The 25159-nt window shown below is 39.4% G+C and overlaps 1 protein-coding gene across 3 annotated transcripts in view; it reads left to right on the forward strand.

Annotated features, from left to right (window-relative positions):
* Positions 1 to 25159, forward strand: part of ATP10A (ATPase phospholipid transporting 10A (putative)) — a 190174-nt gene that overhangs the window by 138616 nt on the left and 26399 nt on the right. For all 3 annotated transcript variants that reach the window (XM_081327207.1, XM_081327208.1, XM_081327209.1), the window contains 9 exons: positions 1348 to 1565; positions 3245 to 3430; positions 6820 to 7378; positions 8951 to 9054; positions 9362 to 9488; positions 11235 to 11419; positions 13180 to 13501; positions 21857 to 21933; positions 24821 to 24946. In XM_081327207.1, the coding sequence (XP_081183333.1) occupies positions 1348 to 1565; positions 3245 to 3430; positions 6820 to 7378; positions 8951 to 9054; positions 9362 to 9488; positions 11235 to 11419; positions 13180 to 13501; positions 21857 to 21933; positions 24821 to 24946 (1904 nt within the window). The remainder of the gene's footprint in view (positions 1 to 1347; positions 1566 to 3244; positions 3431 to 6819; positions 7379 to 8950; positions 9055 to 9361; positions 9489 to 11234; positions 11420 to 13179; positions 13502 to 21856; positions 21934 to 24820; positions 24947 to 25159) is intronic.

Below are 25159 nucleotides of genomic sequence, written 5' to 3' on the forward strand. Positions count from 1 at the left end.
TGGCTATTCTTTAGAACTACATGCAGGACTTCTAAGACAAAGAAATAAATAATGGAGTAAGATTTTTCTGTATCATAAATTGAGTTCTTGATTGAGTCAGCAGATCATTCATCCATATAGCCAATATGCTGATGAGTCACTGATTTCTTTGCTCTATACAAGCCCTGCTACTTAAATTCCTCTTAAATAAAAAGGATTACATAAATAGCCAGAATGGAATTGGAACTTACTCTAAGCCACTGGCATTATCCTTAAATCACTAGTGCAAACTCACAACTATGTGGTGTTTTGCACTGACATTTATCCTCCATGTATTAATCATTGGTTCTAAAGATTATAATAGTTCAAAGTTCTCACTGGCTCCAGATCCCTGTTTTTTTGTTTTGTTGAGATTTTTTTGTTGTTTCATCATTTTGCATTTACTGTTTGATGAAATATGCAATTACTGTAATGTTACTTTCCTGGAAACTAGCAACATCTGGGGACATATTAATACATATACACCCATTTTATCAATAAACATGCTGTGTATAATCTAATCCAGAGGGGAGCAATTTGCTTGTGGACAAGAGAGACTTTCAAAAGGACAGAAGCTGTGGGGATAATGCAAGATGATAACACGAGATGGTGGCAATTTGGGGTGCTTTTCATGAATAGGAAAGTAATTGTATTTCAGAGTCCAACAACTTTTCAGGCACTGTTGCATAAATTTGTTGTGATAGCATGAGTATAAAAATATAAAAATATTTTAATATGTCTAAAATCTTGTGATCTCACAAAATCCCATGAGCTTTCAGTGATCTCAGCTCAGAGGCCTCATCCAAGCATCAAGAAATTTAACAAGACTTAGTAATGTATTATTTTATCCTTTTTATTTTAATTAATATTTTAATTTATTATTGGGTCTTTGGAGGGTACCATTTAGGGCCATTGTATGCCAACTTCTACTGCAGTTATGACAAATAATTTGGGAAGCTGTATGCACTACCAAATTTCAATTACCAAATTTCAGCAATATAGCAGGTTTTAGGGGGCTGGAATTTTGTGCATTTTGTTGAGACAAAGTAATCCAATGCCGTGATATATACCTGGCAAATGAGAGAAATAACTAAAAAATAATTACTAAGACTGTGTTCCTGAGGTCAAAAAATATTTCAGTAGTATAAGACTACTAACTTTTTAAGCTCTAAGTTCTGAAATGTTTTGCAAATTAAGAGTATTGTTTCATATTTAGATCTCAGTTGGTGATTGTGTTAAGAGTCTTAGTGGATTTTTATCTTATAGCATCTTGTTTAACCTCATGTTTTTATTTTTTATATACATTTTCTTCCCATACATTAAAAAAAGCAAAGCGTTTAGCTATGTACCAGGAAGCTGATTCAGAAGATGAAGAAACCTCACCTAAAGTGGGGACATTGTCTCAGCGGGATAGTATTAGTAGTCACCAGAGCGTCAAAGTCACCTTCAGGAACCAGAGTGTAAAATCTCATAGACGAACAGGAAGCAGAGCAGAAGCCAAAAGAGCAAGCATTCTTTCAAAGCATACAGCTTTCAGTAGCCCAATGGTAAGTAAGGATGGAAAAGTGATATTTTATTCTAATTGTTCCCTTAGTACCACCATTTTAATCTAATTGTACCCAATCCAACTATGTTTTACTAAACCTGTACATCATGACTTGCCAGGCCAGAGGACCCATGAGACATGTTAGCAATCCACCAAACCAACCTTCTGGCTTCTGCATTCTGTAGGAATGCAGAAGCTGTGCAATTTTAGTTCCTAGCTAGTCGCAATGCAGCTGGCAGCTTATATTCTATATTGTAGGTACAAGGTATGATGGGGAAGACAAGCCAACAATAAAAGAAGCAACTTGTAGTTAACTCATGGACCACACAGCTACTTCCTAGGTTGATTTTACATAGGACTTCCAGTTGCCCTTGGTGAAATGGTAGTATCTATTCATTTTCTCTTATGGAATCAATAGGACCTCTAGAACCCAATTTAATAAAGGATGTGCTATAACCTTATATAGTCCTTTATGTGAAACAAGAAAAAATGAACTTATGATTTATTGTTTTGGTGATTAGACAAAATAGATTATAGAAAAAAGAGAGTTATATTGTAACCGTACAGTAAGAGATAAATTTATAATTGTACTATAATTGCTATAAAGAGGATCAGAAGCTACTTCTATCTTTTTTTCCTTTTTCCTATTTTACTTTTCATTTCTTGCACTTTTACTTTCTCTTTACTTTCTTTGTTTTATTTATGTTAATATTAGACTTCTATCTTTAAAAAAATATTTAATAAAATTATAGAAAAAGGATGACCTATAATTATTAGTTTGTTTTGTGTTTTAACGTCAAATCAATTTATTTCAATCAAATATCATAGACTCTTAGAATTCATCTATTCCATCCAGAATCTGTTTCAAGACCTTTAATAAAAAAAATTCACCATTTTATGTATGTGGCAATCTGAACTGAACAACTTTCTTTGTAATTTTAAGCCATTGATCCTAGCTAGTCCTGTCCTCTGGGCAACAGAGAATAACTGCTCTTCTTATGTGTCAAAAACCATTAGATATTTAAAGACTGCTATCACATCCTTTTAGTCATCTTTTTTATAAGTTATACATTCTCAGATTCTTTAACCATTCACTGAAGTGCACAATTTATTTATTTTTTAACTTTTTTTAACTTTTCCTAATCTGTCATCTTTGATGTTGCAAGCTGCCCAGAATCGCCTTGGAGTGAGATGGGTGGCAAATTTAATTAATAAGTAAATTCACACACACACACACACACACACACACACCACACCACTGGAACATGATATGAGGCACAACAGGGACAGTTTAGTTTATACATAGTTTTATAACAAGTTGCATGCCTACAGTCAATTGCACTGAAACAAACTTCCAGTGAATAAATATTACAGTTTGTTTCATAGAACTGAAAACATAAGGAGTGGTTTTTTACATTGCTTAGAAGTGATTCCCTATCCATATAAAAATTTACTCTTTCTTTCTTCAATGGACAACCAAAAAAAACAACCCTTACTTGTTAAGACCAGAGCTGGATCACAACATCTTCTGAATAAGAGAGAACCTATTTACTCAAAGACAAATGGGATTATTGAAGTTAGAGCCCATTTGCAAAACAAACACATTCTAGAGATTTGGGAAGGTATAGCAGACGACCAGCAATTTGCAAACTGTTCACTCTGCATTTTTTTTTATTCCAGGAAAAAGACATCACGCCTGATCCTAATTTGCTACAGAAAGTAAAAGAATGTGCAAAGTACCTGCAAAATCCTGATCAACCATTATCCCAACTGTCCCCTGAACTTTCAGACATCTTTGACTTTTTCATAGCTTTGACAATCTGCAATACAGTGGTGGTTACATCTCCAAATCAACCACGACAAAAGGTAAGGTAGACCTGCTGTTGAACTGATTATTACGAGAGGTTCTTGGTGCTCTCCGAGCTTGGTTGTTTCCTTGCAGACATTTCATTATCCAAACTTATTAATATCATCAGTGCTAGTAAGGAGTGGAATTTGATCTTAGTTTATATTCTAGTGGCTTGTCCTATCAGTTTTGGTGGGGGTGTTGGTTAGAGGTTCTTTGGTTGGGTTGTTTACAGTTGGCTTGTTTGGTAGTTATTTGGTGGAGGTATTGTTTACTTGATTGTTGGTCTGATGTTAATCTTGGAGTTAATCTATGCTAATCTAGACACGGTGGCTCAGTGGGTTAGGACGCTGAGCTTATCGATCAGATGGTCGGCAGTTTGGTGGGTCGAATCCCGAGTGCCACGTAACAGAGTGAGCTCCTGTTACTCGTCCCAGCCTCTGCCAACCTAGCAGTTCGAAAGCACATAAAAATGCAAGTAGAAAAATAGGGACCACTATGGTGGGAAGGTAACAGTGTTCTGTGCGCCTTTGGCGTCTAGTCATGCCAGCCACATGACCACAGAGACGTCCTCGGACAAGCGCTGGCTCTTTGGCTTTGAAATGGAGATGAGCACCTTTACCTTTATCTTTAATCTAGATGCTGATTGTTGATAGAAAGGTGCTTAGGTCTTTTTGTTCGCTTTTTGGCTGGTTGATGGTCTGTTCTGCATAGTCTGTAGATATTGTTCATGTCTATGTGTCAATTGATGGCTAATTTCTGTGAGTGCCAGGCTTCAAGAAATTCCCTAATGTTTTTGGACTTGGTTTGGTCTAGGATGGTCATAGTTTCCCAATGGAAAATTTTGTTAAGTCTGTCCATATATTATATAATTAAAGAGTTTTCCTCATGTCTTCTGACTGCTAGTTGTTGTTCATGGATGCATTCTGCCAGTCTTCTGCCTGTTTGTCCTATGCAGTGATGGTTGCAGTCGTTATACTGTATGTTGTAGATGATTCCTGTTTTTTTTCTTTTGGGGCTGCTGGGTCTTTTATTTTACTTAGGAAGTTTTGAAGGGCTTTAGTTGGCCTGAACCTCTAAGACTACCCATACCAACACTGACAGAGCAAGCCACTAGAATATAAACTAAGAGTAAACCCCACTCCTTACTAGCACTGATGATGTTACCTAGTTTGGGTAATGAAATGTCTTCAAGAAAACATCCAAGCTCAGAGAACACCAAGAACCCGTTATTTCAATCCTGAGCTACAAATATTCTCATTTATTGGAACTGATTATATATGCAGCATGATACTATATCCTAAATTAGGATCAAGTCTTAATTTACTTGGACGTATTCTTAAATAATTGTAAAGCTAGACCCTATGTATGCCTTCCAGACATTTTTATAATGGTCTATTGTTTCCATGGAACTTCTTTGAAGTGCATTCAAAAAAGATTGTTCACCTCATTAAATCTGATTGCAACAACTTAAGTTAGAATTATACAAGTTAAAAGGATTTCAAGCATTGAATTCAGTCTATCAACCGTCACCCAACAGGCAGAACTGGAGCCAATTAGACAAGTTCACAAGAAGTTCTGATAATTAACCGCTATTGAAGAAAAATGAATAAGCCATATTAAAAATATGCTGTGTTTCAAGAGCAAGTCTGATACATAGAAAAAAATATATTTTTATCATTACTTTTTTTCTCTTTCCTGCCCTATATAACAAACTGCCTGGCCCACCTATTTTTTTTGCACAGGAGAACCAGTTTCTTTGTAACTTTTTTTCAAGAGTATTTGCTATTCTGTTTTTCTCTGTGGGAGAATTTTCACATGGCATGCTGTGAATGCAGAAAATCTCAAACTACCACCATCTTGATAGATTTATTATTAAATGTATTTAATTAATTAATGTATATTTCACCCCTCTCACTGATAAGGCAACTATGGGTGGCTTACAAGCCATAAAGATAATCATACAACCTCTAATTAAAATCCTCAGTGAACCCGAAGGAATACCTATCTCCAGAGAAAATTTGTTCCACTGTCAAGCAGCTTGCATTCTTAGACTGAATGTTAGGAAAACTTTTCTGAATTTTTTTTTACATTTTTAAACACATAGATTCAATTCCTAAGTGCTGGAACAATAGAAAAGAAATTATCTACACTGGTTCTTTGACGAGAGCTTCCATATTGCCTCAGCTCCTTCATTCTTCCTTTTAGAATTCTGTTCCTAGCAACAATCATATTAATTACCCTCTTCTGAATACATTTCATTTTGTTGATATTCTTTTTAAGTTGTAATACTCAAAACTAGAGACATTTGAAGCAAAAGTTTTTCCAGGCCACATCAGGAGAATTTTATATAGACAGGAGAGGGATATATTATATTTGAAATTGATTTTATTATGAATGTAAAACTACAGCTCATGAAGGGCTCAAAACAAATCCAAAACAAATAGAGCAAGGAAAGATACAGAAAGACTGGTGTGGGGAGCAATTAATCTTTCTATTATAATCAAAACAGAATTATGAATTCCCTATTGTTCCTCTATCCCATATACATCCTGATAAAAGCTCTTGCTTCATTATTGTTCTGTGTTTGTTTTATTAATCTTTTGCAAGAAGAAGGTTTTTAGAAATGTAAGTATATATTTGGACCCAAGAATATGAATTCCAAAGGACATATTAGGGAAAGAATAACCAATTACAGAATTTTTGTTTTCTTTTGTTTTTATTGATCTGGTTCAGCTTCTGATCTGTTAAATGTGAACCAGTGAAGCAAAGTTAGACCAAGAAGTTATTCCCCATTTATTTTCACACACAAGGTTATATTTGAAAATTCTGATTGAATATCAGTGCATAGCTACATCAGTATGTGCTACTACAGATTAACAATCTTTGTTCTATTCCAGCTCCCCAGTTATGAACAGTTAATCATCTTCTCTGAACTGAAGAAAATATTTGTAAACATTCACTCTGTTGGTTGGGTTCACATCTGACATAAAATAGTTTGGTATTGTTTGATGGGTGAGCATCAGGGGTTGAATAAATTATAGCTGTTTCGAGTAGTAAACCAGCATTAGAGTAGTTTATTCTAACCTTATTATTGCAATTGTGGCTTACTATGTATGTGAAGGGGAACATATGGTTTGGTTTTATATTGCTACTTATTTCACATCTGTTTGGCTTATTTCTCATCACTAAGGCTTCTGTCTAATTCAGTGCAAAAGCAACTAAGAAAGGAAGGAAGATAAACCCAAAATTGGATAGGCAAGCTATTGTTATGTTGCTTTTAAATCTTGATATTTTATAACTCTGAATCGTTTTTCATTTTTTCTGCCCACTGTTTAAAGCCAACAGGTCATAAACAAAAAAAACCAAAAATACCTCATCCAACTTATTGGGTTTTTTTTCCTTGAAGGTCAGAATCAGATTTGAAATGAAGTCTCCAGTAAAGACAATTGAAGATTTTATTCGGAGATTCACCCCCAGCCGACTGACCTCTGGATCAAACAGTAGTAGCTCTTCAAGCCTGGCAGCCAGCAAATCAAGCCAACGAGCTAGCTCAGGTGTTCTTTCCCCAGGGTCTGCAGAGTGCACTTTATTAAAACTAGAAAAGTTCTCCAACTCTTCCCAGATGAATAACAATGGTTACAATTCCCAGCAAGCCACCTGGACCTCCGAAACTGGGGCAGAAGAGGGAGAACTGCGCTATGAAGCTGAGAGCCCTGATGAGGCTGCCCTTGTCTATGCATCCAGGGCATATGAGTGTGCTTTAGTTGGCAGGCTGCCTGACCAGGTATCAATCGAGCTACCTCACCTAGGAAGACTCACCTTTGAAGTTCTACACATCCTGGGCTTTGACTCCATCCGGAAAAGAATGTCAGTGGTTGTCAGACATCCTCTTACAAATGAAATAAATGTTTACACTAAAGGAGCAGATTCTGTAATCATGGACCTCCTTCTGCCCTGTTCATCAGGTAAAAACTATTTTTAGAGTAAAATATACAAAAAAATAAGAATGACTTATCCAGCCATAGTGCTGATGGAGTTGGGGAGGGGGAAGAGCTTTCAGCCAACCCCTACCAATTCTCTTCACATATTCCAGTCTTGTATGGGTGTTTTTTTCTACTACTGCCATTCCACACATAACTGCCTTTATTAGAGAATCTGATCACATGACATGGCTAAAATTAGTTACGCAGAATTTTGTGATTTTGCCTTCCAGCGATATATCTGGTTTTATATGCTCCAGTATTTGCTTGTTTTTCGTGTTTGCTGTCTGTGGAATACACAGGAGCCTTCTCTAACACAACAGTTTGAATGAGTCAATTTTTCTCCTGTCTAGTTTTTACAGCTTTCACAATTGTAGGCCGCTGTGGGAAACATGATAGCATCTTTTGCAATGTTATGATTAATAATATTTGCAACTATTATTAATGTATAAAATATATTCTGTGAGAATTTGTGCTGCTAATGAAACAAGACACTGAAATAAAAATGGCTTTTTAGATTTGGTAGTCAGATTGGATTGTTTCCTTTGACACATTTGCATGGTATATGCATGAAATTTAATCTTAAGGTTTTTGACAGATGTTTGTTTCAGCACAAATATCTTGCCATAATTATTTTAATATTTCTGGAAAAGCTGGAGAAAATTACTTCAAAGATTTTCTGTATGCAGTATTTAATGAAATGTCAAAGGAAGAAGCATGAAGCTGGTGCAAAACAGGTCAATAATTAAAGCTTATCATGAAAGAGTTTTTGAAAGATTTATTGGGCCCCCTATGCATTCATCATATCAACATTTAATATTTGGGCTGGCATAGACCTTTACATTATTCAGTGTTATACTAGATGGTGTTTTTAAAAGTTTATTAAAATGGCTTTTATTTTTATTTTTTTGCTTGATAAAAAATACCCATATTTTTTAAAAAATTGAAAATAACATAATTAAGGGGTTTTTTTCTGTACCGTCAAGTCAGGGCTCATTCCTAGCAATTACCTGGAAAGGTTCTTTCTTTATTCTTGGCAAGATTTCAAAAGTGGTTTCCCATTTCCTCTTTCCTAGGGCTGAGAAAGAGTGACTGGCTCAAAATCAGTCAGTTAGCTTTGTTCCTAAGATGGGACTAGAACTCACAATCTCTCAGTTTCTCTCCTGGAGTCTTTAAACTGCCTCTCAACATAAGTATTACATTTCCAAAAAGGCAGCTATTGCAATTAATCACAACTAATGAAATCTTCACTGTCTATGCTTTGACAGTGTATATAAGCCTCTGTCTGTCTATCTACCAGGCTGGCTGGCTGGCTGGCTGGTAAATATAGTGTTCTCCCAATTCTACTGAGCAGCTGAATGGTAAATAGTTAAAATGTCATAGAAAATCTCAGAGAGCTAAGCCATGTACTTAAAATAATTCTTTTGAACAACACAAAATTAGGGCTTCATAGCTTCATAACTAGGGTTAGCAATTCTGAAAACCAAAGGGAAAAGAATAGTCACGTTAAAACTACCGGATTAGTACTATTTTTGACTGTTGTTTGGTTATTTCCAGATGACACCCGAAACAGGCATCAAAAGAAAATCCGAAGCAAAACTCAAAGGTTTCTTAACTTGTATGCTGCTGATGGTTTGAGGACATTGTGCATTGCAAAAAAAGTAAGCCCACCCCCCTTCCTAATGTAAATTTTCCCACCCTGTTGCCCAACATCCCAGATGATTTGACCAATGCTTAAGGACTTTTGAAGATCAAATCCAAGACATCCGGAAAGCATTTGATTCAGAAAAACATCCTGAAGTGTATATTTCTGGGTACTTTTTTTTTTACTGGGGGTTGGATTTATGGTCACAATCCAACAGAACTAGGAGATGGTTGATAGCATTTGCATTAGATTGGGTTAAGATCTACAGTATATATCTATATATTCTGTAAATGTTTGCATTTTGCTTTTGCTTTTGCCAAAAGGTGCTGAGCAATGAGGATTATTCTTGCTGGTTAAAAAGTCACATTGAAGCAGAATCCTCTATTGAAAACCGTGAAGAGCTGCTGTTCCAGTCTGCCAGCCGTATAGAGACAAATCTTCACCTGCTAGGTATCTTGACATTAATCATTCGCTTACATGCCCTCTCCCATTTCAATCAAGTTAAAAATATCATTTCTTGTTGAGCTGTTACTGTACTTGTGTTGGACCAAACAATTAGAACTTTCTAACATTTAAGAAAAATGACATTTGAAATACAGTACATAGCAACTTTGATGTGAACTCAGCTGACTTAATGAAACCAGGCCAATGCCTAAATTAAGCCATCTTAATTTAACTAAGCCTAGAGCAGCCTTTATAAAGGTAAGAGAACTTACTATCATGTTTTCCCAAAAGTAAGCCCTCCCACAAAAATAAGTCTGAGCTTGATTTTCAGGGTTAGGCCTAATATAAGCCCTCCTCCAAAAGTAAGCCCTACTTAAGAGCCTGCACAGAGGCTGCCAGTGCCTCTGCGCCGAGGCGAAGCTAACCTAACATGCCCTGCTAACCTATGGTATACCTTACCACTGCCTCTCACACTGCCTATCTTTTCTGCAGCAAGTTTTGGCTGGCCGTTTGCCACATCGCATGTTGTACCTGCCAATGCCACTGCCATTAGGCTTGACAGATTCCCCCATCTGAACCACATGCCCCACTAACCAATGGTATACCGGTCTCTTACCTCCACCCAGCTTTTTCCACAGCCGGTTTCACCTGGCCATAGCCGTTTGCCACATCACGTGAGGCTGTAGCCGGGCCTCCCATGCCTACAGTAACCCTCACCCCCACTCCCCCCCAACCCTAACTAGAGATGGGAAACCCTGGGAAAAACAACCGGAAAACAATGGGTGGGGCAAAAAATGGTTTTTCTGTTTGTTTCCAAAGCAGTTCCCATGCCAGGCCAGCCCCTGCAGCCTTGGGGTGGCCATGCTGGGCAGCAGTGGGAAGGGCACTGAGGTGGGGGTGGCCAGGCCGCCTTCGTGGCCTGGCTGGGCCCACATGAGAGGTGAGCGGGAAGGAGGCAGCCTAGGACGAAAGTGGCAGGTGGAGTGCCAGAGGCTCGGGGAGGGTGGGTGCTGAAATAATCAGGCATCCTGCCATCAGAGCCTAGGCCAGCTGCCATTTCCCCACCAGAGCCGGAATGCTGTCGTGTTTACCATAAGTGCCGCAGGCCTGGGCAGCTGCGGAACAGCATCTTGCCACCTGCTTTGAAGCTCTGTCGCAGTTCTCTCCCGCTACAGAGCTGGAGAGCTTGCCACACCACCACCAAGATGCCCTCACTTCCCCCAGGAATTGTATGTCTTTGCTTACCTGACTTCCAGCTCCGTCCCATTTCTCCTTCATGTTCCTCCATCACCGCGTGCAGGGAAACAAAAAAGGGTTTTTTTTGTGTTTTTTTTTGGGGGGGGGGGAAGGTCAATCAATTAATTCCAACTTTGCAAGATCTTTTTGTGTGTGTGAGAGAAGTTGGAATTGATTGATTGACCTTTTTCCCCCCACAAATTTCTTTTGAGGTGATTGATTCCACTGTAAACCACTTGTGTTACCAGACAATGTTTCCAAAGTTTTCATCTAATGTCTTTTGCTTTATAAGCCTTATAAAGCACTTTTTCTGCAAGATCTTATTAGCATGAAATGTTTCTGATTACATTATATCTATCAATCCTAAAAATCATTTCCCTTGTCTACAGTAAGTAACAGTGACAATTAAATGATCTTTTAAATGGCTTATTTCCATTTGTGAAACTGGCACTTTGTCTTTCTTTTTAACCCATATGCTTGAAGCATGTTTTCTATTTTCTTTTGCTTATGTCCCAGGTGCAACTGGCATTGAAGATCGTTTGCAGGATGGAGTCCCAGAAACCATCACAAATCTGCGCAAGGCTGGTCTTCAGATATGGGTTCTAACTGGAGATAAACAAGAAACTGCTATTAATATTGCTTATGCCTGCAAGTTATTGGATCATGATGAAGAGATCATTACTCTGAATGCTGATTCCGTGGTATGATGACATATAGTACATTATCATGCAATTCTAATCTGGTGAACCATAAGCAATATACAGAATGTTATGGTGAACTCTGTGAGATAGATCAGATGAAAAAAAACAGCTCAATTTATTGAGATTGATTTAACCAACAGAATATAAGTTGTCCTTGACTTACAATCATTCATTTAATGAAATGTTATAACAGCACTGAAAAAGTGACTTATGACCGTTTTTCACACTTACAACCATTGCAGCATCTCCGTGGTCACATGATCAAAATCAGATGCTTGGCAACTGGCATGTATTTATGATAGTTGCACTGTCCCAGGGCCATATGATGGCCTTTTGCAATGTTCTGACAAGCAAAGTCAATCGGGAAGCCAGATTCATTTAACAACCATGTTATTAAATTAACAACTGCAGTGATTCACTTAACAACTGTGGCAAGAAAGTTGTAAAATGGGGCAAAAATTGTTTAACAATTGTTTTGCTTAGCAATGGAAATTTTGGGCTCAATTGTGGTCATAAGTCGAGAACTACCTGTATTGCCACTATGCTTGTGTTTTACCTTCCCACCCTTTATATCCCACTGAGTCAGGAAGGAGCCAACCTGAGCTTCCTCCTAATAGCATCTCCTTTCTCAGGGCTTAAGGGATGCTTCTGCCCTTGTTCTTTCTGTAATGGCTTCTGAATATTCCTTCAAGGCTATTTCCGTGGCTCTCTATAGTTATTCATCTACTTCAAGTTGCCTGAAGCTGAACCATAACAGTTATCCTTAGACTCATCAAATCAGCTAAAGCTGTATAATCAAATATATATTGTATGACATCAGAGAGAGAATTGACATAATTCTTTTTTTCCTAGTCTGCTTTAGAAAAAAGAGAAAACTAGCCCAGTATTCATTAGACTGTAACATGTGTTTGGTAGGCTAGGTTTAATTAATATAGTTTAGTTTGATAGGGTAGGCAGGTTTAGTTCAGATATAATCAATATATTTGGTGTTATACAGCTGTGAACTGAGTGGCCATTGTCTATTATTGTGCTAAAGACTGCTTTTTTCTTTTTAATTTTAAACAAAACTGCTAAAGTGGCCATCATATCTGGTATCCTCCAAGCATATCAAATTTCTTCACAAATTCACTTAGCAATTTAATGGCCATGCTATTCAACACATTTGGAGGGCATAGGATTGGGAAAAGCAGTCCTAAAGTATTTTGTGTACATAAGCACAACAGAAGCTGGGTGACCCTGGGCCAGTCAGTTTCTCTCAGACCTAGGAAACAGGCCATAACAAACCCACATTTGAAAAACATACTGCACTCCCCACCCCCCAACATGAGGTGAATGACAAAGTTGTCCTTGATAGTAATGTTAAAATTAGAGAACTTAGCAGACAGAACCCCATAGTGCAAGCCCCATCTGTTTTTTATGGCTGTGTCATCATTGCATATGTGGTTGAAATGAGCAGATTTTGCATCATGATGTTCCATCCATTATCTTGTCAATCTTCTATCTATCCTTCTATCTGTCTGTCACACATGCACACACACTACATATCACTTGTGAAACTATTTAAGAACTTCCACTAACAGAAAAAGGAATAGTTCTGCTGTTCTTTGTGCCAGAAATTGTGTTAGTTAATTCTAATTTATAAACACATCAATGTCTTTAACAAAATGAAAGCATAATTTTAAAAACAGTGTGTCAGCCATCCTATCATTGCTATTGGTATGCTTTACTTTCCTAATTGTTTTTATTGTTTTTCTAACTAGGAAATGTGTGCTACGATGCTGGAACAACACTTGAATTGTGTAGAGTCTAAATTTTACAGTGAAACAACAAAGAACTTTCTTCAAAAAACAAAAGGAGAGTTTATCCCCTTCTCTGTGTCATCATCACTGAGCCAGCACAACCTGGGTTTAGTCATTGATGGGAGGACCCTGGCTTATGCTCTGGACAAAGGCCTGGAAGACAAATTTCTTTCATTAGCCAGAAAGTGTCGCTCTGTGCTGTGCTGCCGATCTACTCCAATTCAAAAAGGGATGGTTGTCAAACTGATCAGAGATAAACTCAAGACAATGACTTTGGCCATAGGCAAGTATCATGACTTAATGAGCATTGGTTTGCATAAGCATCAGTGTAAACATTCCCTTTTATTCAGATATGAGCCCTGATTTTTATTCAAGCCAATATATTCATGTCTTATGTTTATATTGTTTGTATTTTGTTCTTTAGGTCATGTAAGTGGCTACCCTACATGATTAGATTTTTAAATGTATTTGTAAAAAGATATTAATATCTAATATAGGTTTTTCCACTGAAGTAGGTATTGTGTACTGGGTTCGTTGCGCAGGAATGAAGATGAGGTGAGTAAGTTCAGCAAAGATCATGGTTTATTGCTTGCAGGATCTGAACTAGAGAACAGGGCTGCAGATGCAGCAATTTATACCCTGGCCCCTAGGCGGCGGCCAATACATTTGAAGCAACCTATTGCCGCCTAGGGGCAACCAATGGCAGCGCTGGAGATGGATTGTCTTAGATGCTGGGAGCCGTTAGCCAGCTCCCTGCTCCAGCAGCCTACCAGCTGTTACCACGTGGTGTTAACAAGCAAGCCCAAAACATTACACCCCTCCCCCCTTAGAACGAACAACATTATAGCAACAATAGAAAGTAATTACAGCAATACACTTTACAAGGACTTAACACTGGTATGAATAGATTCCACTTAGCAGCACAAATAAGTACTTACAAGATTATAGCTCCCTTGTCCATTACAGTCTTGTAGGTCAGCATTAAATACAAGGGTACATACAACATTATAGCTTTATTATTTCAGAACAAAATCTTGCAGATAAGTAGGAGGTCTGCGTGGCCTTGTGGAACGCCTGGGGGACCCAGGCATGTCCTGGCCTACCAGCTTGCCCGCTGGGCTGGGTAGACCAGTGTCTCTTAGTTCAAGTGATTCAGAGTGGCTCGGTGCTCTCTGGCTGGCCTTTCCAGGATGGCCCACCCCAGAGTCAGTTTGTTCAGCAGAGTTAGCACAGCGGCTGTAGCTATCAGGTTGGCCTTCTCCGTCAGGGGACCCATGTTGCACGTCTGGGCTCTCCTCCTCTACAGCCAACTCCTCGTTGCTTTGGCTGTGTGAGCCTTCAGAGTCTATGCATGGGCCGGCTTGGCTGCCGGTTTGTGGACCTTGGTAAGGACTTGTGATGAAGTCCTCGCTTTGTGGCCGTTCTGCGAAACACTTCCTAAGCTGATCAATATGGCGCCGAACAACTCACCCGCCCTCCAGCCCCACTTCGTAAGAGATGGGGCCTGACGTTTTAGTAATTTTTCCAGGCACCCACAAATTCCCATGCCCATAGTTCCTGGCCCACACCCCATTGCCCACTTGCAGCCCCCTCGGGGGTTTTGGGCATGAAGCTTCTGCTGCCACCCTATCTGGATGCAACCTGTCCAGTTTCGTGATCAGTCACCTTCCCCAGCGCAGCTCTGCTGGGCTTTTCCCTGTAGCTGTGCAGGGCGTGGAATGCTGGCAAAGTAAAAAATCTGCCAATCTGTGATGCCAGTCCCCAGTCACTATATGCTTCAGTGACTCTTTTGTGGTCCGGACCATGTGTTCAGCTTGACCATTAGAAGAAGGGTGAAATGGGGCTGATGTTGCATGCCTGATGAGGTTTGCTCTCAGGAATGCCTGAAATTCTGCCGCTGTAAATTGGGCTCCATTGTCGAATATTATGACGTCTGGCAGCCCATGTGTGGCAAAGAGTTTCCTAAGCACCTGGATGGTCCTAGCAGTAGTCATGTTAGCAACTGGAATTACTTCAAGCCATTTAGAGTGGCTGTTGACCACTATAAGGAAGAGCTGTCCCTGAAAGGGCCCAGCGAAGTCTATGTGAATTCTAGACCAGGGAGTGTGACTCTCCTCCCACCTGTGAACTGAAGCGTGCAGCATTTCAGGCCTTGATTGTTGGCATGTGTAACATCCATGCACCTGGGCTTCAATGGCCTTGTCTAAACCTGGCCACCAGAAGTATCTTCTACCTAAAGCTTTCATATGGACAATACCCGGATGACCTTCATGCAGTGATTGTAAGACCCTGTCTCTTAGTGAGATGGGGACTATGACCCTGTTCCCCCATAGGATGCAACCCTTGTGAGCTGATAGCTCATGTCTTCTAGTAAAATAACTCTGAAATTTAGGGCCTGGGCTTTTATCCAGCCACCCTGTATTCACCCAAGAAAGCACTCTACTTAGTGTCTTATCAGCTGCTGTTTCTGCAGCTATGTCCCCTGTGTGGAGGGGAAACTCTGGCAAGTCCTGAATTGACAATATGTGGGCCGCTGGGGCCGGATCTGGTTCAATTTGTGGCAGTGGAAGCCTACTCAGGCCGTCTGCATGGCCCATTTCTTTGCCAGGTTTGTGAATCAGCTTAAATATGTATGCTGATAAAAAAATAGACCATCTCAGCATTCTAGGGGATAATATATGGGGTGTCTATTTGTCTGTGGTGAATAACCCCAGTAGCGGTTTGTGGTCTGTGAAGACCGTGAAGTCCCTGCCATGTAAGTAGTCATGGAATTTTTTAACTCCAGCTACCATGGCCAATGCCTCTTTGTTAATTTGAGCGTAGTTACGCTCAGCAGAGGACAGTGTCCTCAAATAAAATGTAATGGGAACATGGGTTCCATCTTTCTCTAAGTGACTCAAGACTGCACCCACCCCGTATGGAGATGCGTCACATGCTAAACAGACTGGTTTAGACTCCCTGAAATGAGTGGTAGTGGGACTGACCAACAGAAGTGCCTTCAGGTCCTGAAAACATTTTTTGTGAATGCTGGTCCACTTCCAAGAAGCTTTTTTATCTAAGAGCCTGTGAAGCAGCTCTGCCACTGCAGCCTTGTTAGGAAGCAACGTGTGGTAGAAGTTGAGGAGGCCCAAGAATGCTTGCAGCTCTCCTTTTGTTTTAGGGCTAGGTGCCATCTGAATGGCCTTCACTTTGGACTCAGCTGGGTGGATGCCATTAGCATCAATGCGAAACCCCAAAAATTCAGTTGAGGGAACCCCAATACTGCATTTGCTCTTTTTTAGTTTGAGGCCTGCTTCATGCAGCCTCTTCAGGACTGCTCTGAGCCTCCTTGCTAGCACCTCTGTGGATTCTCCGGCAATAAGCACGTCATCAAAATAGGAACAAATCCTTGGAATGCCCTTGAGTGTGCATTCCATGATGCCCTGAAAAATGCCCGGAGCTACACTGACTCCAAATTGCAAGTGCTTTACTCTGAAAGCCCCCCTGTGGATCACAATTGTCTGTGCTGTGGCCATGGCCTCATCAACAGGTAGTTGCTGATAGGCCTGCACCAAATCTAATTTCGCAAAAGTGGAGCCACCCTGCAAAGATGCCAGGACGTGGCTCACCACGGGGACTGGGTATTCGTGCTGTTTAAGGGCCCGGTTAATTGTGCATTTATAATCTGCACATATTCTGACTTCCCCGTTGGCTTTAAGTGGTGTTACAATAGGAGTTTCCCACTCCCCACCGTCTACTGGTTGCAAAACACCCTGTTCCATAAGCTTGTCTAGTTCTGTGTCTATTTTGTGCTTGAGGGCAAAGGGGACCCTGCGAGGCTTTATCTTGACAGAAACCATGTTTGGGTCTAGTTTGAATGCTATTGGCGGGGCCGTGTAAGTTCCTAGGGCTGAATCAAATATGTCTGCGAAGTCCTCGCAACCTGACGCTAGACTCGCGACCTGTGTCCGGTCGACTCCAGTTACTTGGATACCTAGTGCATTAAACCTATCGAGCCCAATTAGGCTTGTTATCTGGCCCCCTACTATGACAATATCCAGGTGCCCTGAAAACCCCTTAAATTTAACAGCCCAGGTAGCTTCACCCTTGACTGCGAACTTTGTGTTCTGAAAATCTATTAAAAGTATGTCGGATGGCCTCAGCTTGGCCCATCTTCTACTGCGACTGCACACAAAATTAAATCTGTCCAGAGAAATAATGGAAATGGCGGAGCCTGTGTCCAGCTCCATCTTACAGGGGACCTCTTGCAGCTCCACCTGAAGTCTATACTTGGGTTTAAGGGGGCGTCGGGCCCCGGTACGGCAGACACTTCTACAGCTTGAGCAAATCCCCATGCGGAACAGCCCTTGTCCCCAGTACCTCTCCTGGTCGGATCTTCCAACTGACGATTCGATGGCCAGTCCCTCTGGTGACCTCTGCAAACTGATGCGATGTGGCCAGTTTTTCCGCAGGCCCGGGACGTGGCTGTCCAGAACCTGCAGTCCGAGTGTTGTTGGCAGCCACCACAACCTGGACATCTAGGCAAAAGGTCTGCCTTGTGAGTAGTCTCTTGCTTCTTGCTGCTGAGGAGCTGCTGGTTGGGTTGTCTGTGCAACTTGTCAACTTTGGCGTCTTCTTCTGAGTCCTCGGTGAGTTCTGCATCCTTGTGGTGGATGGCTTCTTCACATTGCATCGTTTTGGAGGGCCGGATCGTTCAGACGGCTCCACTGGCAGCTTCGTCTGCCATGACTTCATTCTGGGCATCTGCGAATGACAGGACCTCTCTGGCAAAAAGTCTCTGCTGCAGCTCTCGGTTGCGGAGGCTGCAGACAAGCCAGTCTCAAAGTCGCTCTTCGATGTCTGAAAATTGACAGAGGCGTGTGGCCTGCCTCAAGGCCGCAATGTACTCGGATGCGGTCTCTCCCGGCTGCTGTATTCGTTGTTCGAAGGCGTAGCACCATGCAATCACCGACATCTTTGGTTGGAAATGTTCTGTGAGCTTCTTCTCCAGTTAGGTGTAGGAGACAGATTGCAACGGTGTGGGCGCAAAAAGGTTTTCGGCCAGATTGAACATCGCTGGGCCGCACATACAGAGCAGCGTGGTGGCCTTCAGTCCATCCTCTGCAACCTGGTTCGCCCAAAGGTAGTTCTCGACCTGGGACAGGTACGATGGCCATCCTTCTGGTTGCTTGATGTCGAATTCTCGCAGCCTTCCAATTTTGGGCATTCTGCTGGTCTTCGCGGCTGGATCTCAGCGTCTTCGAATCCTGCCTCTCCATTGCCCAGGGACTGTTTCTCTGAGCGCGTGGTTGCTAGCGTGGCTTAGCTAGCCGACCATGGGGGGGGATTTGCTTTTCCAGCCAGGCGAACGCTGCCTCTCCCCTAGTGACTTTCAGCTTCGACGGAGAAGCAGGATCCCATCCTCGTCGCCAGTGTTGTGTACTGAGTTTGTTGCACAGGAATGAAGACGAGGCAAGTGAGTTCAGCAAAGATCATGGTTTATTGCTTGCAGGATCTGAACTAGAGAACAGGGCTGCAGATGCAGCAATTTATACCCTGGCCCCTAGGCGGCGGCCAATAGGTTTGAAGCAACCTATTGCCACCTAGGGGCAACCAATGGCAGCACTGGAGACGGGTTGTATGAGATGCTGGGAGCCGTTAGCTAGCTCCTTGCTCCAGCAGCCTACCAGCCGTTACTACCTGTTAACAAGCAAGCCCAATACATTACAGTAGGTCTGAGGTTTTTTAATGTGAATTCCGAAGTTTAAATGTAATTATATTTCAAAGCCATTTTAAATGTGCAAAACATGAAAAAATTGTGTGTTTACTATGGGCAAGGGATAGGGAAAAGATGACGGAGAAACACATAATTCTGAATTGTGAGGGGAAATGACCGTTATCAAATGATAACAGATATGTGAAATTAAATAAATTAAATTGCATAGGACTACCCTATTTTAATCCTCTATAGCTATTGACTGATTTGTTCTGATACCACCATGGTTTAATGGTTAGAGGTGTGAATATCCTCATTTCTCTTCATATAAATTAACCTTTGGTATTATACTTCTGTGGCAGATGTCATAGTGTCATGGAAGGTATGGGCTTGCTAATTTGCTAACTACCCAGGATCTGTATTAGCAGTAGAAAGCAGTTACAGAAGGAAGAAACCAGATACTTATGAGAGCAAGAGATGTTGAAGCCTCAAACCTAATCAGCAACAGTTTATTTATCTGCTGCTTTATGCTTTTAAATAATAAAAATGTTTTTTTTATAATAAAAGCTGGTGCTCTATTTCTCTTTCAATGGAAGATACCATGTACAACTGAAAGGTGAAATCTTTTATCATAGCTAATTAGCTCTATGCTGTATTTCCCAGCTAACGCCACGTACTTGGAAATGGCTGTCAAGAGAAAAAAAATTATATAACTTAGATGGATCTTGAAGGCCTATGTAATTTGTGCAAAGATAATAGTTATGTAAGCTTCATTCCCAGTTCAACATTAGCTAAAGAAATCAATGTCCAGGCTAAATCCAGACATTGTTAGTTATCAGACTATTACTGTAATGCAGCTTGGTTGTGAGGAAGGGACTTTAAGACCTGAACTAAACTCCTTCCCTCCTTCCAATGCAGGTAGAGACAAAAGACTTTCCATGTGCAATAAAAACACTGGAGTAAAATGGGAACTGGGTTGCTGTTCTCTTTGCTTTCCTCTCCTCTCCCTCCCTCTCTCCCTCCCTCTTCCTATTTGTGGATAGCAAAGAAAGGGAATGGATGCTTAACTTTAATAGATGGTCAACTTCTTACTCCTTCATCTTAGTTTCTAAGTGTTTTGCATTGGAACCTCGGAGTCTTTGTAGATTTCTAACTGTAGCATCTCATGTCATGCAGATTACTGTTTGTATACCTTTGTAACTAACCAAGTAGATGAAAAATTCAAAACATTGCATTTCAATGAGTGCATCTGCTATTTTATCATTCCAGTTCTGTGTTCAGAACACATAATCCTCAGCTGTAGGCTTACTTTGGGAATTGAAAAAAACAAGTTTATATTAAGCATGTACATGGTATATACTTATGCTTGGTATACCCAGTACCCAATTTGTTCTAACAAGGCAGACTTTCCTTGTTAAATCTCAAGGGAAAGTAATGAATTATATTCAGATTTATTTGGATTTACAGTAAAATAGACATTGTCAATCCGGACTATATTGTCTCATCAGTTTCAATGGAACCATTCTAAGTGTGGATAATCATGTTTGGTTTTGACATTGTTTTTGTTGGCAAAAGTGGAAAAGTGTTATTAGGTACATATGGGCTGTTATCTGAAAAGGAAGCAGGAATCTCTGTGTATAGTATAGCCCTGAGCATTTTTAAATGATTTCCCTTTCCCCATATATAATTGTCATCTAATTCAGCCTTCCCACCATGATACTTCTAAATATGTTAGACTAAAATTCCTAAGAATAAGGATTACTAAAGTGAAATATATCATATCCTGGATTTTTCCCCCTGTAATCTTTGTAGCAAATATACAATAACAGCCATTAGCAACACCCATTAATAAAAACTGCACTTTCATTTTATAAGCAGGGATCTGAAAATAATAGAAATTGATATCTGAATGAAAATAACACTCTTTCAAATACGACCTTTCCAAATAAAAAGAAAGATAGGGAAATTGTTTTTCTGCCATTTCCCCATGGAAAAATTCTTTGGGGGAGGGGTATAGAGTTTAGAGCTCTGCAGAGATCTGGGTTCAGAAAGCAAGATGTGGTTCATAGCACATTTGAGTATGTGCATGGTATCTGTCAAGAACACCTTAAATCAAATGCATCTTTTCCCATGATGATAAACAAATAAAGCTTAAGATGTTTAGCAGATATACACTGTTTTATAACACAATACTATAAATGTCATAACCAGCATTTTAGAACAAGAAGAAAGGACAGAACAGCTGATCTGACAATCTATTTCCAGTGAATCCTGAGGCAGCTTATATGGGTTCTGAATGACCCTAAAAGTCCTGTGCCTTAGAAATTAGACTTCAGCATTACTGGACACAGTTGTAGGCATGAGGTACATCATGAGCAGCATCCATTTTCTCTAACACTAATTGAATACAACATTAATTGTAAGCACACATATAAACAAAAACAGTTTATCTGCATCCTGTTCTGCTTGTTTTGTTCCCAGAATTAAACTTGCTACTTCTTCAAAGTAAATCCCAACTAAACATGCAATATTCAGCATCACCTTTCTTATCAGCAATATATAATAGTCATTTTTCATACAATACTTCTAATTGCCCACTTTATGCAAATAAGTTTTCCAAGAAATTTACTTTTTGGGGTGTTGGTTCATTCATTCTCTCTTTTGAATGGATGACAATTTTGCTATGAAGAACAAGTGCAAACTGTATTTTATATGTCATTTAATGACTATAAATTGTTTTCAGATGATTTAACTTGGCTTGAATCCCATCTTTATAAATGGGACAGATTAGACTTTCAAATTATAGTTAGTCTAAATGCAGACATTTCATTCATGAATAGCTTATCCCACTCACAGTTCTCTTGATTGTCCTTTGTACTGTTACCTGTCCTTAATAATCACTTCTTCAGTTAATGACAAATAATGTTTTCCATTTGTTACCAGGTGATGGGGCTAATGACGTCAGTATGATCCAAGTGGCTGATATTGGTGTGGGGATTTCTGGTCCAGAAGGCATGCAGGTAATTTATGTTTACTGACAAGTGCAGGGTAGAGTTAAGTCCATAGGTTTTTCTATGTCTAAATGTATTCATCTCGTTTGTTAGCTGCAATAGGCTGATTGAAGCAGACACTGCAAGTTTCAGAGGTCTTACATTCTGCTTCATGACTGATCAGACAGACTTGGTAAATTAAAGTAATTTACTAATTTATCTAGTAATCTGTTTTTTAGCAATCTCTTTTGTACAATCAAGGGACGCGGTGGTTCAGTGGGTTAGGACACTGAGCTTGTCGATCAGATGGTCGGCAGTTTGGCAGGTCGAATCCCGAGTGCCACGTAACAGAGTAAGCGCCTGTTACTCATCCCAGCTTCTGCCAACCTAGCAGTTCAAAAGCACGTAAAAATGCAAGTAGAAAAATAGGGACCACTATGGTGGGAAGGTAACAGCGTTCCGTGCGCCTTTGGCGTCTAGTCATGCCGGTCACATGACCACGGAGACGTCCTCGGACAAGCGCTGGCTCTTCAGCTTTGAAACGGAGATGAGCACCAGCCCTTAGAGTTGGAAGTGACTAGCACGCATGTGCGGAGGAACCTTTACCTTACCTTTGTACGATCAGTTACATTCATCTATCTAATAAGAGAGCTTTTGCACATTGAAAAATTTCTCTTCTTTAACTCCAGATTCCTTTCTAGGTTCTTGTAAAAGTATCTCTCAACAGAACTGGAAAAGAAATACTAATTTGTATAGCTAAGAAAAAATCTAAACAGCACATGATATATGACCATAGATATCCGTAATTATGCTCAAATGACAAAATTTGGATCATGGTATCACAAGACAAGCTCTATACATACATACTCAGATTTTCTCATTCCATAAGGGACAGATTCCACAAGGGGATAGGAAAGATTAATGGAAGATGAAACTGTTAGTAGTAGATGGCCTATTTCACAGCAATCTTCTCAGATTGGCAATTTGCTGCTGATAAAGACTAGATAAGGTTCAATGGGATTCAAGAAGGGTTGGACCTTGCCCTCTTGTAACAACTCTAAATTGGTCCTCTTCTTGACCTGTCTTTCTGACTGGAACAGACTCTCTTTGACACTCCTGAATGCATCAACTTGATCCAGAATACTGGAATAGATTGATCACAGCTCTAATCCATATGGGCTGTTTTTTATATTCTATAATTTGGGAAAGTTAGAGCTATTCAGTTTTATCATTTTTAGCCCATGACATCCAGAAATGGGTAAACAAGTCTTGTTTTCACATTCACACATTACAGTCTCATGTGTAAATGTAAAATAGCAAAAATCTAGTGTGAAATGAGCTTCAGCCATAGAGATTGAACTCCCTAAATTTCTTTAGGTCAGAATATTTAGTTGACCAATCTTGACATGCTTTTTAGGCTGTTTTTTATATATTCTGCTATTTTATCCCCTTAAATAGTCCATTTTTTATATTAATGAATTGAATTTTTACATTTGGAAATTAAAACCCATTGATATTCTTTTTTTGACTGGAGAATTGCATCCTAAGAAATACTCTCTTGCAATATTTCTTTAAATATATGAATGTCTTATATATGAGAATCTCAAAGAAGTCTTCTCAAAACTCTCCTCACTTTCAGGGACACATTGTCTTTTTTTATTATTAAAAACTTTTGTAAAAATTACAATATAATCCCCAAAACCAACCCACCCAAAAAAAACCCTCTCCCTCCCCCACTTCCCAAAGCTGGAAACAGGGTTACAAATATAATAATCATAATCTAACTAACATTAACCAACTATATAAATAACCAAGTTCATAATGCGCTTTAACTCCCCTTTAACGTAAATACAAACAAAATAAAAGTGAACATAATAATAATAAAAACATAAACAAATTAATATCCAAGTTATTAAACAATACTAATACTAAAAATAATAATAATACCATATAATTAAAACTAATAAAAATCCCGCTATAATAAACTATTAATAATAATAACAATCTAAAATTTACCCATAAGCTAAATGGAACTTTTTGGTCCAGGCATACACATTGTCTTGACATCCATAAAAGTTCTTTTTAACAAGTCACTGTCACTCAGACTACAATTTATTGCTTTCATAGTTATGAGAAAAAAAAGAATTGGTAAATTTGCATTCAAATACCCTCTCTCTCTCTCTCTCTCTCTCTCTCTCTCTCTCTCTCTCTCTCTCTCTCTCTCTCTCTCTCTCCCCCTTAAAGATCTGAAATAGATTTATAGGGGGAAATGCACTTGATTAATTTAATAGAAATGCCAAAGAATTGTTTGACATTTTTCAGAAAAAAACTTCATTATTTATTACTTGCTTACTTGCTTACTTACTTACTTACTTACTTACTTACTTACTTACTTACTTACTTACTTACTTATCAAATTAGGAAACTGACTATCTCACTCACAGAGGATCTACGTAGGACAAAAACTAAAGCTGAGATGGCTGATACTTAATAGGAATAAATAGTGAAAGTTTATACAGAAGTCACAATCTTAAAAAGACATGTTATTCTTTAAGAAGTCTGTTCATACTCTTAAAGCAGCTGTACTTTTTTTCCTCACATAAAAGCTAAAAACAGGCTACTATTTTTGCTTTGTAGAGAGGAAATAGACTGGAACAAGGTCCAACATATTTCTTCCATATCATTTTAAACATGTGCAGCCCTAATAAAAATACCCACTTATGAATGAATGAGCCTTCTTTTGTAGACAACATTAATAAGCAAGTTAAATGACATTTTCTCTTTTTATAAACACTATCATTTGTACACCAGTGATATAAGTGGATTTATAACTGTGCCATCTACATTTTAATATGTAATTTCTATAGTTTAAAAAACATCATAAATAATGTCACTTTTAATTGTTCTTGCATTGAAGGCTGTGATGGCGAGTGACTTTGCAGTTCCAAAATTCCGATATTTAGAGAAACTCCTTCTTGTGCACGGCCACTGGTGCTACTCCCGACTTGCCAACATGGTGTTGTATTTTTTCTACAAAAATGCAGTAAGTATAATAGTTTGTAGTTATCTTTGTTCCTGTATCTTATTTCTGGATTGCAACAAGCTGAAAAGTCTGCCTGTGATGCTTTCCCTTTGATCTCAATTAGTAATTACATAGCACCTCTACAGAACCTTAAACATTCAATATGCATTCCAGTTAAGACACTTCAGAAGAAAAATTTGAATCAGATTGCAATATCCTAGCATCAAAGGCAGC

Source organism: Vipera berus, assembly GCF_964194415.1.
Source record: "Vipera berus genome assembly, chromosome: 4".
In the NCBI taxonomy this organism is placed as follows: Eukaryota; Metazoa; Chordata; class Lepidosauria; order Squamata; family Viperidae; genus Vipera; species Vipera berus.